The sequence below is a fragment of the Danio rerio genome, chromosome 13 (genome assembly GCF_052040795.2).
Source record: "Danio rerio strain M-AB ecotype USA chromosome 13, GRCz13ab, whole genome shotgun sequence".
NCBI classification, from domain to species: domain Eukaryota; kingdom Metazoa; phylum Chordata; class Actinopteri; order Cypriniformes; family Danionidae; genus Danio; species Danio rerio.
Window position 1 is genome coordinate 11,726,250 of NC_141033.1, and position 13,761 is coordinate 11,740,010.

Consider the following 13,761-nt stretch of genomic DNA (forward strand, 5'->3'; position numbering starts at 1 on the left):
AGCATCCGGAGGAAACCCAAGCGAACACGGGGAGATCCCAGCTGGGGCTTGAACCAGTGACCTTATTGCTGTGAGGCAATTGTGCTACTCACTGCACCACCGTGATACCCTACTATGGTACATTCATTCGTTCATTATTTTTTTTTTGCTTAGTCCCTTTATTATTCAAGGGTCGCCACCAACTTATCCGGCATATGTTTTACACAGTGGATGCCATTCCAGCTGCAATCCATCACTGGGAAACATCCATACACACTCGTTCATACACACATACACTATGGACAATTTAGCTTACCCAATTGACCTATACCACATGTTTTTGGACTGGGGGGAAACCGAAGCACCTGGAGGAAGCTCACCCGAACATGGGGAGAACATGCAAACTCCACACAGAAATGCCAACTAACCCAGCTGGGGCTCGAACCAGCGACCTTCTTGCTGTTAGGCCAATGGTGTATATGCCGAAGCATGCTAATAGGACTTTTAATTTGCCAGTAACCTGGGTTAAGCGCTTCCGGCGAATTGAATGCCAATGCAAAATCCGGTGGGTTTAAGGTCTCTTTTCTTTAAATATCTGCGATCTCCACTAGCTGAGTGATATCCGATTTAAAGTGGGTCTCAGATTGTACAAGAAGCACTGCATTAAATTACATTTCCCCTGCCATATCTTTATAATATAAGCATTTATTTTACCCCAGTATATTCAATGGAGCTTCTGCGTTAGCCTGCCGATTCTGATGGGCGCATGCGAGTAAACAGCTTTTTGTCTCGTTTTACACTTGAGCAACTTAATAAATGCTAAAGTTTATTTAACTGAATGTATTTTAATGACATTACAACATCGATGCTGTATAAGGAACCGTATAAAATGGTAAAAAGTTCACAATAACAAGTCACCGGAAGTGTACCAGCATGGGAACAGCACTAGCTCGGCATATACCCTATCGTCATTAGGCATGAAGCCAAGGTAAAACAATCAAAAATGTAATGTTAAATATCATGTTTTTACACATAATAATATATAATATTCTTTGAAGTACAATAAAGTACCATATAATAAAGCCTTGCTTTTACTTAATAATTGCTTAATAATAAGTGCCATATTATTATTTTGTACCTTGGTGCAAAATGTGTATATAAGTTCAAAGATATCCCCACATGTTGCAATCACATATGTTGAGCTCATGTTAAACTCTAATTAAGTGGTAACACTTTATAATTAGTTAATGTTAGTCAACATAATGTTCAAATCATTTGTTGCGCTCTACTACCTTTGTTAAAGTAAGGTATTAAAAATTTACTTTCACAATTTTTCTAAATAATGCATTAGTGAATTAATATATAAATATATATATGCATGTTGTGGACCTGCTCTTTGAGCTCATCAATGGTTTTCTCAGCCATCTTCATCTCCTCCTGAAGTTTCTCTTTGTGGCATCTTAGCGCATCCAGCTCGAAATTCTTCTTCTCCATCAGTTTCTGTTGCTTTCCATGCTCTTGTTTCTCTGATGCCGACAAGTCACGCATCCTAATGCACAGAGCAGCCGTAGTGATGATCTTCACAATAACACAAAAAGCACAAACACAGGAGGAATGAACACACACACATACACACACACTCACCTCACCAGCGCCTCCTTCAGTCGAGCGTTCTGCTCCTCCAGCTGCTTCACATGATAACTAGACGCTGCTCCGTCTGAACCTGCAGACACAGTTTTTAAAGATTAATAAGCACATATTGTTGATATTGATGTGCTACACTTCAGTTTTCAAATTTATCAGCAATTAAAACTAATGTTTTTACAGTGATGTGGCTAGTGTTATGACAGTGAGTGAGTGATTACAGTGACATGTAAAAATAAGTCAAGAGTGTGAATTTGCTACATTACATTTAGACATTTAAATCATTTAATCCAAGTGTTTAGATTTAATCTAGCTTTAGCTAAGGTAAGCAATATATTCTGTCTGACGTGTTATTCTTTCAAACACAAAAATGTTTTAAATGTATTCTAATGATCAACCTGAAGAATTACTATCCTAATATTAAGAGCAATAATCAACAACAATGACTTTTTTCATGTTATTGCGGCCCAGACCTGGTATACATACAATTTAAAATGGTTTGCTGTTTGACAGCATTTCGACTGATTGAAATAAATGGTGCATATAATAAAGTAATAACAACAATACATTGTACATAAAACATATACAGTTCAAGACGAAATTATTGGCACGATCAACAATGGTCTAATCCTTGCAGATCACTGGAAAACTACAGATCTGTCACTGAACTGGACTACAAATAACATCTTGTACCTCAAGCACACCAGTTCCTCATTCCCTGATTACACACGCAGCTGGTAACTCATCACAAACTGATTAGCTGGACTTTATATTCACCCCTCACACACACACTCTCATTGCGGAGTCTTGTTTTCCTTGTGAAGCAATGCAATGCATATTTCTCTGTTTGTTAGCAAACTAAGGTCGCAAGTTCCGTCGTTACAAAGATAGTTTGTTGATTTGGCGTTTCCCAAATCTATTGTTCAAACGAACATTCGCAAACCACATCGCAAACTAGAAAGCTTACAACTACACCTCTAGAGCTGTGGTTAGACGCATAGTTAATGGTTGTGTTCTATTCCTCGTTATCCCCCCTATGCCCTATTTATTTAGTGTTCCAACATTTAAACTTGGAATGATTTATAAAAGAACAATTAAAGTTATCTCTCTTAGGTGTTATTTCTTTTCAAAGTATTTTTACAGTTCAGATTTAGCGATAATCATGTTGACAGTTCACTTCGTAGTGCACTTGAAAACATTTTTGCCATTTTAAACGCGGCCGTGGCTCATGACGAAAGCTAGAGGGGATTATTATTTAAAAGCAGAATTTACATAATGTCTCTAAAGCTTGTACAACCAAAAAAAAAAAAAAAAAAAAAAAAAAAAATATATATATATATATATATATATATATATATATATATATATATATATATATATATATATATATATCATACGTTAATGGTTTTAACTTAATAACTAATAATAGTTTATTTATTAAGACATGTATCTGTAACGTGTCTGGCCCTGTTGGTTAGAACATTTCTGCCTTGTTTTGAATGTGTCAAATTGTAAAAGTAGACTTTTCAAAACAAAGATAACAAATTCAAAAATAAATAAACAACAATATCCCACTTAAATAATATTAATAATAATAATAATTATAATAATAATAATAATAATAATAATAATAATAATAATTATTATTATTATTATTATTATTATTATTATATTAAGTTATTTTTTTTCCTTTCTTAATAAATAGCTTACTGTAAATTAGGTTTACAACCATTAATGATTTATATATGAGATTAGAAAACGTGTTAGCTAAGTGATTTTTATATGGAAAATTCTCAGTAAAGTAAAGGAAACATAGGTCCTATATTTGTTGTTTATATATTTTAAGTTAATATGAAAAACGAGTGCATATTTTTACTAAAACAATTTTTTTTTAAATGTGTGATCGCGTAAAACAATATCATTTGCACAAAAAATTATGTTTTTTTTCTGTAAAGAAGTTGTTACTTCACCCTGTTTAGAGCATCATTATGGACATTTTACGTTCTAACTAATGTGGTTTAAACGATGGATCTGTGGCAGAGAAACTATGTGTTTTTGGAAACACTTGTCACTACAGCGTTATTTTCCCAAACGATGCATCGTACTGTGATAGTTCAGCCGCAGGTTATGTCGTTATTTGGGAAACGCAGCCCTAACTGTCTGCCTGTTTATAACAACACTCTTCGACTTACCTTTATGCTCCTGTTTGTTCCTGTTCTGACCTATGCCTGTTTGACTAAGCTTAAAATAAACTGCACATAGATCCTTTATCTCTGTTGTCCAGCATCCTTCGTGACAGATATCATTATTTTATGTTATTTCTGTTATTATTATTTTTTTATATTTATCAATGTAAATATATATTTACCAATGTTTAACAAAGCAAGCAAACTATTTCCTTCTATTTCTTACCACTGAAGAAAGTCTTATTTTTTTTGTTTGCCTGGAATAAAAGCAGTTTTTATTTATTTATCAAAATCATTTTTAAGAATTATTAGCCTATTAGAATTGGCTGATTACTAGTATATTGCAAAATACATTAAATATTATGTACTGTCACCATGGCAAAGACAAAATAAATTATTAGAAATTAGTTACATTAAAGCTATAAAAATGTGTTAAAATGTTTTACTCTGTAAACAGCACTTAGGAAATATTTGAAAAAGTATTAAAATCTTACAGAAGGGCTAAAAATGTTGCCTTCAACTGTATATCATTAAAAAAAATTGGGTCAAAATTCAATAAAAGAATCAAAAAATATTTTAAAAGGTTTCATAAATAAATTTTGAATCGAAAGCAACTGTTTTGACTGTATTTTTGATTGAATAGATGCATTCTATCTGTCGTCACAGGAATAAAGGACAAACTACCCTAAACCACCCAGTATACTGCATTAACTGGTATTGTAGGCACAGATTTGTCTGTACCTTTCTCCTCTATCTCATGTTTCAGTATCTCCAAGTCCATGGTGAGCTCGTCCACTCTCTCTTTGAGCGCGTCGGCTTCAAGCTGCAGTGACTCGGCTCTCTCTTCAGCCATCTCTTTATCCAGTGTGGCCATTTCAATGGCATCTGCTGTATCTGCCATCTCCTCCATGTAACGCTCTTTAGCTTCAAGAGCTTCTTTAGCTTCCTACAGTACATGACAGGCCATCAGTCTCCATATTTATAATGCTATACATTCACCAGACACTTTATTAGTGGCACGTTTAACTGAGCATTAACGTATGAAACACATATTGTTTACCTTTGTCTAATAGGTCTGTATTTACATCACGTTTATAATATTGCATCATGTGGACCTCGGGCTGCTCTTTTTAAAACTGATTCTTAAAAGCTGCGTCAAACCTCTTTAGAAGCTAAGACACATTCGTTAGCCACCAAAGTAGAAAGAGAACTCTGAAGTAATTGCTGATAAGAGAAAAACATGGCACAGCATGTAAGCAGATCAGCTTTTATTATGCCACAGTCCACCGCTTCTTTGGTGTTTTCCTGTTTTCTCTAAAAATCAGACACAGAGGGTGTAATCTCATTAGCATGGTAACACAGCACATGGTCCATATCATTAGTAAAAATAGCTTATTTCTTTGTATTTGAACATTCCTCAAAACAATTAAGATAATGTAAGTACGTAAGTCAGCATAATATAAAAGCCTGTTCAACTGGTTTTTGGATATTTTATTGAGAATATCTTATATATTGTGCGTTTAACATGTCAATATGGACTAAAATCTCAGAGGAATGTTTCTGGCACCTTCTTGAATCCGTGCCAGAAATAATTAAGGCAATTCTAAAGGAAAAATATGATCAATCATGTGTACCTAAGATGGTTATTGAGTGTACTGTTGGCTACTACTATAGAGTAAAAGTCTAGTTGTTACCCTCTTGGCCTCTTTGAGTTGTTTCTGCAGCTCGTTCTGCTGTTCCTGCATCTTGCTCTTCCACTCCTGCAGCTGCTCCAGCTGAATCTTGTGCTTCTCGAGCTCCTTCAGCTTCGCCTTGTCTTCTGTCCTCTTCATCTTCAGCGTCTCCAGCTTCTCCTCCAGATCCTTCACCAGCGCGCGCAGAGACTCCTCTTCCTGCAGGATAATGAAGGCAGACAGGCAAAGATTGTGAACAGGAACAAGAAGAGCTCTCACGATTACATCAATATCTGAAATTTGTGTTGTTTATTGCTCCGTAATTAAAGAAATATGCTGTATCCGAATTCACCCCATGCTCTCATTTATTATTCCCTAATATAGTCCATTTGAAGGAGTGAATGAAAACAAGTGAGTTAAATTGGAGCACAAGGGATGCCATTTTGTTAATGTTTTGCTAGTCGATAAATCGCTCAAACAGATTAGATTTTTTTAAGTTTTTTTTAAACATTTAGCAAAACATCTCAAATCAACATATTAAAATGATTTCTGAAAAATTATATGATAATGAACACTGGAGTAAATTTTATTAATCTTTAATCAATTTAATTGATTTCATTGCGTTTAAAAGTATATTAGGATAGAAATGATTTATTGTAAATGTAATAATATTGGGCAGCAGAGTGGTGTTGTGGGTAGCACAATATATTCCTTTTAAACTTATCTGTTCTGTTAATGATTTTAATTATTTGTTGTTTTTATTTCTTAAACTTGTGTGATGATAAAGACTATACAGAATACACAAGACGTGTCACTCGTATAGTTTTGAATGGGGAAAAGTGTAATGGTCAATATGGTGAATGATGCCCCGCCTACTAGTACAGGAGTACACTAGTACAATCACCAATCGTTAAAGACTGACAGTTCTCTTGTAAAGTCTAGATAGGATACAGCTGCAGATACGCACGTTAATATAGAATAATTTTTATGACACTATGACATAATTAATATTTTTTGTGCTGTCAATTGATAAAAAAATTAACTAATTAATCACACTTTTTTTTTAATTAATCGCGATTAATCACATTTAAAAGACTTGTAATTTTGGCTATTCAAATCAAAAATTTATGTAAACGCAAGACAAAAACTACAGTATTTAAATTCAAAATATAATTGTTTATTAGAATTTTAGTTTAACTTGTAACACAAATTTCTTCATGTAAACAACAAACCCACACTAAACCATCAAGATCCTGGCTTGACAGCCATATTTATTACAGAAATTAAAACACAGGCATGTCAATGCCATTTGAATTTTAAAACAATCAATGCCAATAAAGAAAACATTGATTTCCAAGTTGGATTCTAAGTAGACTGCAAAAAATGCCAAAATACAGGCATTGCAGATATGGAAATTGGAAAATTATAATAATAATAAAGTATTGAATACAAACATTTGTACTCATTGTAAAGTTCTATTGCTGTGAATTGAGAACATTAATTATAAAGTAGAAATAATTTTCCTTACATTCATCCAGTTGCTAAGACAGTCCAGTCAGTTGACATTATCGGGGGACGATGTGGACCTTTTCTCTTAAATGATGTGAGCTGAGAGTACATCGCAATCTCATGGCATTTTGTAACTTTTTGATTTAGTGGCTACGGACAACGGCGTTTAGGCAGGTTTGTTGCTAAGAAATGCACGCACGTGCACACGCACGCACACACAGACACACAGACCAGGGCCTTGCACAGGGGGGTGGCCCGGTGGCTAGAGCCACTGCCCTTCTGCCCTCATTGGCTGAGGTTCCCCTCTTAGGAGGCACTTGCTCTTCACTTTGCGATCGCGTTGAGCACCTGCCCCTGTGAGGGTCTGTGCTCTGTGCACGAACCTGACACAGACACACACACAGACAGACACACACACCCATACACACACACAACGCGCGCAGGACAGGGCAGCCAGAGGGACTCCCTATAGATTTAACACGCATGATCGCTTTCATCAAATGATGTTTAACAGAGCAAGGAAATTTTCACTTTATGTCTGATAATATTTTTTTCTTCTGGAGAAAGTCTTATTTGTTTTATTTCGGCTAGAATAAAAGCAGTTTTTATTTTTTTAAAAGCCATTTTAAGGTCAAAATTATTAGCCCCTAAGCAAATTTGTTTTCGACTGTCTACAGAAAAAACCTTCATTATACAATAACTTGCCTAATTACCCCAACCTGCCTAGTTAACCTAATTAACCTAGTTAAGCCTTTAAATGTAACTTTAAGATGTATAGAAGTATCTGGAAAAAATATCTATATTAATATATTATATATAATATATCTATATTAATATCTATTATTAGAAATTAGTTACTAAAACTATTATGTTTAGAAACATGTTGAAAAAATCTCTCCGTTACACAGATATTGGGGAAAAAATTAAACAAGGGGGCCAATAATTCAGGGGCAAATAATTCTGAGTTTTCTGTGTGTGTGTGTGTGTGTGTGTGTGTGTGTGTGTGTGTGTGTGTGTGTGTGTGTGTGTGTGTGTGTGTGTGTGTGTGTGTGTGTGTGTGTGTGTGTGTGTGCGTGCGCAAACACACTATAATGCTTATTCCAAATTATTTCTCTTAACTATAAATGACTATAGTATTTTTAATGTGCAACACCTGGTTTTATTAGCTTTTTTTTTAGCTGTTATATACTATAATGTGTTTCTGTTTAGTACAGCATATTATTTATAGTAAATTACTTAACTATTATGCCTCATATGTTTCATTAACAGTTTTATTGATCACTAAGATATGATTGACTTGGATTTAAGTTGCTTCGATTTAAAAATAAAAATTTTAAAAATAGCTTAGACGTAGCTAAGCTATTTTGCCATGTAGCTTTTAGCTTAGCTTGCTACATTTTCCAGGGGGTAGCTTTTAGTGTAGTTAAGCTACATTTTAAAGAGCCCATATTATGGGTTTTTGAAAATTCCCCTCCATGTAGTGTGTAACACAGCTCTAAGTGAAGTGAAGTATCCAGCTAAGGCTTAAATCTGTAAGAATACAGTGTTTAAAACTGTTGATTCATCTATAAAAGAGTCGAATCATAGTGCTTCAAACGAGTCGCCTTGATACCGACTCATTAGGTGTTTCGCCATGACGTACGAACGAAACAAAGTTTTTCACGTGCACGCGCAAACCCGGGAGATTTCAAACCTGAGGCCCCGCCCTCTGACGCAGTAACCCAGACACACACACACACACACCCACAAACACACGCACACCCACAAACACACGCACACAAACATGCCGGTCGATTGAAGTCACACTGCAGATGGATATTATATTGAGTCTCTACCCAAAGATGAAACATCAGCATTATAACCAAGCAGTTGGAAACTTCTGGAAGCTACATGCTACAAAGAATACTTCATCTGAGTTTGTTAAAGGAAGGATCAGTAAAGAGTAACTGATGGACGTCAGGATGGGTTTCTTCCTACATTTCTCAAGTGTAAGTACGTGCGGTTAAAGTTGTTGCCTCGTTTACTCTAGCTTGCAAATGTATTTAGTTGTGATTTGTTACTTGTAACCGCGTGTACTGTATCAGGTTAACTGGATATATTATCTTATCGCGTGCAAAGTCACGTTAAAAACGCGACGCGTGCTGTTTGTTTATGGAGCTCCGTGCTAGAGTTCTGCTCCCGCGATTTATTCGGAAATGTATTCCCGCGCCGCAGAAATCTGGCGCGGGGAGAGAGAGAGAGAGAGAGAGAGAGAGCGAGAGAGAGAGCGAACGAACGAACGAGCTTTGTGTACTTTGTGCTGTGTGTGTGTTTTTATACTGACAGCTTGGCTGTCTGGACTGTATACTGGGTGATATTTGGTTGTGTTCTCCGCTCTAGCGGGACCGGGCGCGGCGGGCAGAAAACGGAGCGGGTTCTCAGGCTAAAACCTGGCGGGTGCGGGCTGAAGCGGGAGCGTTGTCATCCGGAGGTGTGTGTGTGTTTTTGTGTGTGTGTGGTATGGCGAGTACACGACTGTCTCCTTCGTTCGGTTATCCGTGGCACTATCCACTCGCCATAGTGTGGCAGCTAAAATCCACGCCTACACTATCGAGCGTGTATGAACTGTGATTACTTTTTAAATTGCTGATTAGCTATTGGCCATTTCCCTCTCTGACTGAAGGCAGTCGACCAATCGCGACAGACTGTCATCGGTCCAATCAGCGCAGATTAGCTTCGCGCTAAGGAGGGGTTTGGGAACAAATGAATCACTGGACGATTCATACAGGAGTCGCTGGGATAATTAGGTAAAAATAAATGCAGATTATAAGACCATGAAAGTGTTTTTTGACCTTGCATGCATATTATACTGTTGTTGGAGACCCTTACAACCAAGATATGACCTTATTTCATGTATAATATGGGCTCTTTAAGTAGAGTAGCTAATAGCTTAGCTCACTTCATTTTTCAAGAAGCTTGCCCAACACTGCTCATCAACCTGAAAAAACACTGATTTTGTTTAATTCGAACATTTAGAAATGAAACTTATGAGACAGTTGTTTAATTTGATTGGTGATTTCAAATATGTAATGTAATCATAAGCTTGGCAAACAGTTTGAGAGGGTGCTCGCTGCAGAGCCATTTGAGGAGAGCTGAGCTCCAGCGAGGGGGAGCATGAGCTGTCGCTCCTCCTCCTGTAAGCTGTTTTAATGCGTACACCAACCCCACCCCTAACCCTACCCCCAGTGACATCACTCGTAGAAGAAGTGCAAAAAAGGTGGAGCTCAAGCTTAAGCTCCCCCTCGCTGGAGCTCAGCTCTCCTCAAATGGCTCTGCAGCGAGCACCACTTGAACAGTTTTGGAGAATTTGATGTTTCCCCATTCAGACAGAATGCCTGAGCATACTGCCCGTGAGGATTTTTTAAAGATGGCCGCCGAGTGAAATGACTTGCCTTAAAGGGACTTTGATGGTCATTTTATAATTCTTTTGATCTTCTTGTTAATGTAAAGCACTCTGAATTAGCACAGTGTGTGTGACATGTTCTTCGCCTTCCCATAATAAATCCCACACTTCTGAATAGCAGTGTTCCTTAAATGCACACAAAATTATAGGGAAACCCTCTTGCTATCAATAAGCAGGTCTGTAGCTTTTCACAAAATCCAAAAGATGCATAAGTGAATACTTGGCAACACACTGTAGCACATACTAGTTTAAAAATAAAACACAAAACAATACTGCAACAAAAATGGAAATTATATTAGCGTCTATAACCATGTTTGACCTTGCTGGGTCCCGGGATTGGAGGAGCTCCAGGCGAGGGCAGCGCTCCCACAGGTGAAGGAATAACTGGAGCAGCCAGTGGTGTTTGTGCAGGAGTGCTGGGTTCACTGCTGCTCATCTCTCCTGCAGAAGCCGATCCAGAGCCCACCTTCACCCCTACACCGGCCCGCGTTTGCTGAAACACAGACCAAGAGCTCACTCACGCTTCAAAAACAGCAAACGATATTGCAACCCTCCCCACTGGGACCAATTTAGCCAGAATTCACTGTAAGAATACACCCGACCAGATGTGATGGGATGAGATTTCAGCAACAATCAATTAGTCTGTTCACGTCAGATGTGACAGGGTTATGAGACGTGACATAATAATCTTTAAAAAAAAACGAATCAGATGAGCGTACGGAAAGGTTGGGAAATGAGAGCATTTTAACCTTATTAAAAATGCATAGGCTACTGGGTGACTGTGATACAATCTTTATCCTGTAATACACTTGTTTGTTAACAGAGGTCAAAGTTTTAACCTTTATGGTTCCTTTCATTTCTGGATCTGAGGTAAATTATTCATTGTTGCTTTCAGTATCACTACAGAATAGCTTTAAACCTAAATCAAATTTCAACCTCACACTGTTAACATTAAATGAAGCACAAACTCAGTACTTGAGATTATCATTGTTATAGATTGTTCTGTATGTTGTTGTTTCTACAGCCGTGTGTCAGAAAAGAAAACAGCACTGTCACTTGTTGCATTTCACTGTCATGTCTGGTTATAAAAAGTATACATATACGAGATTACAGCATTGTCTGCACATTGTGTTTGTTTCTGTGATAATATTTTCAACCTCCTGGCATTACAACAAAAAAACTGACATAAAGTTTTCGCAATGAGATCAGTTCATATTTTTGGGATTGGACACTGTAAAAAACAAAATCACTATTTGTTCAGCACACTGTACTTTTTCTGTCATATATATACTAAGAATTGTGAATAAAAATTGATTGCATAAAAATATATGTTATGTCAACCATATTCGCTAAAATGTTATGTCTACATGTTTAACTGAGTTTTCTGGACGGACATTTTTGAGATGAAAAGGAATGTTGTTATTTAAATAATTCGCACATGCTTGACGTGACGGTCGAAAACTAAGCTTGTTTATCATTTGCTTGAAAAAGAGGTAACACAATGGCGCAGTTGGTAGCACAGTCGCCTCACAGCAAGAAGGTTGCTGGTTCGAGACCTGGCTGGGTCAGTTGGCATCCCTGTGTTCACGTGGGTTTTCTCTGGGTGTTCCGGTTTCTGCCAAAGTTCACAGACATGAGGTGTATGAGTGTGAATGGGTGTTTGCCAGTACTGGGTTGCAGCTGGAAGAGCATCTGCTGTATAAAACATATGCTGAATAAGTTGGCAGTTCATTCCACAGTGGTCACTCTAATAAAGCGACTAACCAAAAGAAAATGAATGAATGAAGTAGTAAGTTTGTGTTCATTTTTAAGTAAAATCATTAAAACAGGATGATATGCTAACTAGAACTAACTACTTGTTTTGCTAATTTGAAAAAAAAATCATCCACTAAACAGAAAAAAATAAGTTGACTCAATAGCAGTAAATGTTGCATCAGTTGATGTAACAAGAATATCTTTATTAGTAAAATACAATAATAAACATTGCATAAATAAACAAGTTATGTTAGCTGAACAAAAAAATGTTCCTAAGAAAAACTACAAAACAGTTGTTGAGACAACTCAAAGTTCTTTCTGCATCAAGTTGCCTTATTTTTTTATGTTTTCTCAACAAGTTATTTTTTACAATGTACGTTTGATTATTTTTAGATAGCTTTTGATGAAATTAATTACTTAGATTTGAATGGGATTGTAGTTTATAGTAATCATATGAAAATGCTTATGATATGAAATACAAGTTTTTGTATCATTTTGCAGAAAGAACAGTAATAAAAAAACCATCTAAACAGCAAAACGAACATACTGTATTTATTTACTGCATGGCTCAAACCAGTGACCTTCTTGCTATGAGACAAAAAGGCTAACCACTGAGCCACCATCTGTGCAATTTAATACACTGAAAAGAAAAATCAAAGTCTGAATATTTGCTTTTGCATTTAGAGTGGCGGTCCTTCTCTGACTGTGTCAGTTTGATGGCTTCAGGCACAATCATTTTCGCCACGCTCCTCTTATTAGTTGGTGTGCAAAAAGAAAGCTCAGATCCTACTTAAAAATCTTTTTTCAGTTGAAAGTAGATAAAAATGCTAAAATAAAAGTTTCTAAAGCAGACTTTAAAACTTCAAAAACTAATCCTAATGAGTACTGTGAACTTAATCCATTTGAGTAAAATAAGCAATTTCAGCACAGTAAAACCCAATTATTGAAGAGAACTCAAACCAACTGAGTGTTGTAAAACCCAATAAGTTAAAGCAACTCAAATCGTCTGAGGAAACCGATTGCTACAAACCATTTGAGCTAAAAACTGAATCTATAGTACTGTAAAACTACTCCATTTAAGTTGAAGTAATGAGGTATTTAATTAACTCATTACCTTCAACACTGAGTTCAAAACACTTTTTAAATGAGTAGAATTAATTTTCAGTGAACTTTGAGTTAACTGCACTCATTTAATTTGATAAAGTTGACTGTTGGGTTTTACAGTGTAGGAATAATAAACGGCAGAAAACAGTCAAACTACTCACTCTACAAACAAGTGTGTTTCATGACTATACATAAAAAGTAGAATAATATAGTAAGAAACTATCAGTTTGCAAAATCAAGCAGCACAATGAGCCATCTTTAACGTATAATAATCAATGGAAGTGAATGAGAGCAGAAGTCTCGAGCCAAATACCTCCAATGGCTCCAATAGGGTCAATAGAAACTTTAACTAAAGTCTCAGGAAGACTTTCAAGCCAATGGGTCAGACTCATTAGGTAAATTAGGTCACGATACAGTTTAGGAATCTTTAATAATTTGAGTGACCATTAATATGTTTGTTGAAACACAG

General features: G+C 36.3%; 1 protein-coding gene across 18 annotated transcripts in view; it reads right to left on the reverse strand.

The window, feature by feature from the left end:
- Nucleotides 1-13,761, reverse strand: part of dctn1b (dynactin 1b) — an 85,924-nt gene that overhangs the window by 27,050 nt on the left and 45,113 nt on the right. For all 18 annotated transcript variants that reach the window (XR_015505763.1, XR_015505762.1, XR_015505759.1 and 15 more), the window contains 5 exons: nt 10,753-10,926; nt 5,504-5,701; nt 4,551-4,755; nt 1,624-1,702; nt 1,369-1,528 (listed from right to left, as the gene is read on the reverse strand). Coding sequence is in view for 10 of the 18 variants with exons in the window: in XM_087279062.1 (XP_087135188.1) it covers nt 1,369-1,528; nt 1,624-1,702; nt 4,551-4,755; nt 5,504-5,701; nt 10,753-10,926 (816 nt within the window). In the remaining 8 variants the exon portion in view is untranslated. The remainder of the gene's footprint in view (nt 1-1,368; nt 1,529-1,623; nt 1,703-4,550; nt 4,756-5,503; nt 5,702-10,752; nt 10,927-13,761) is intronic.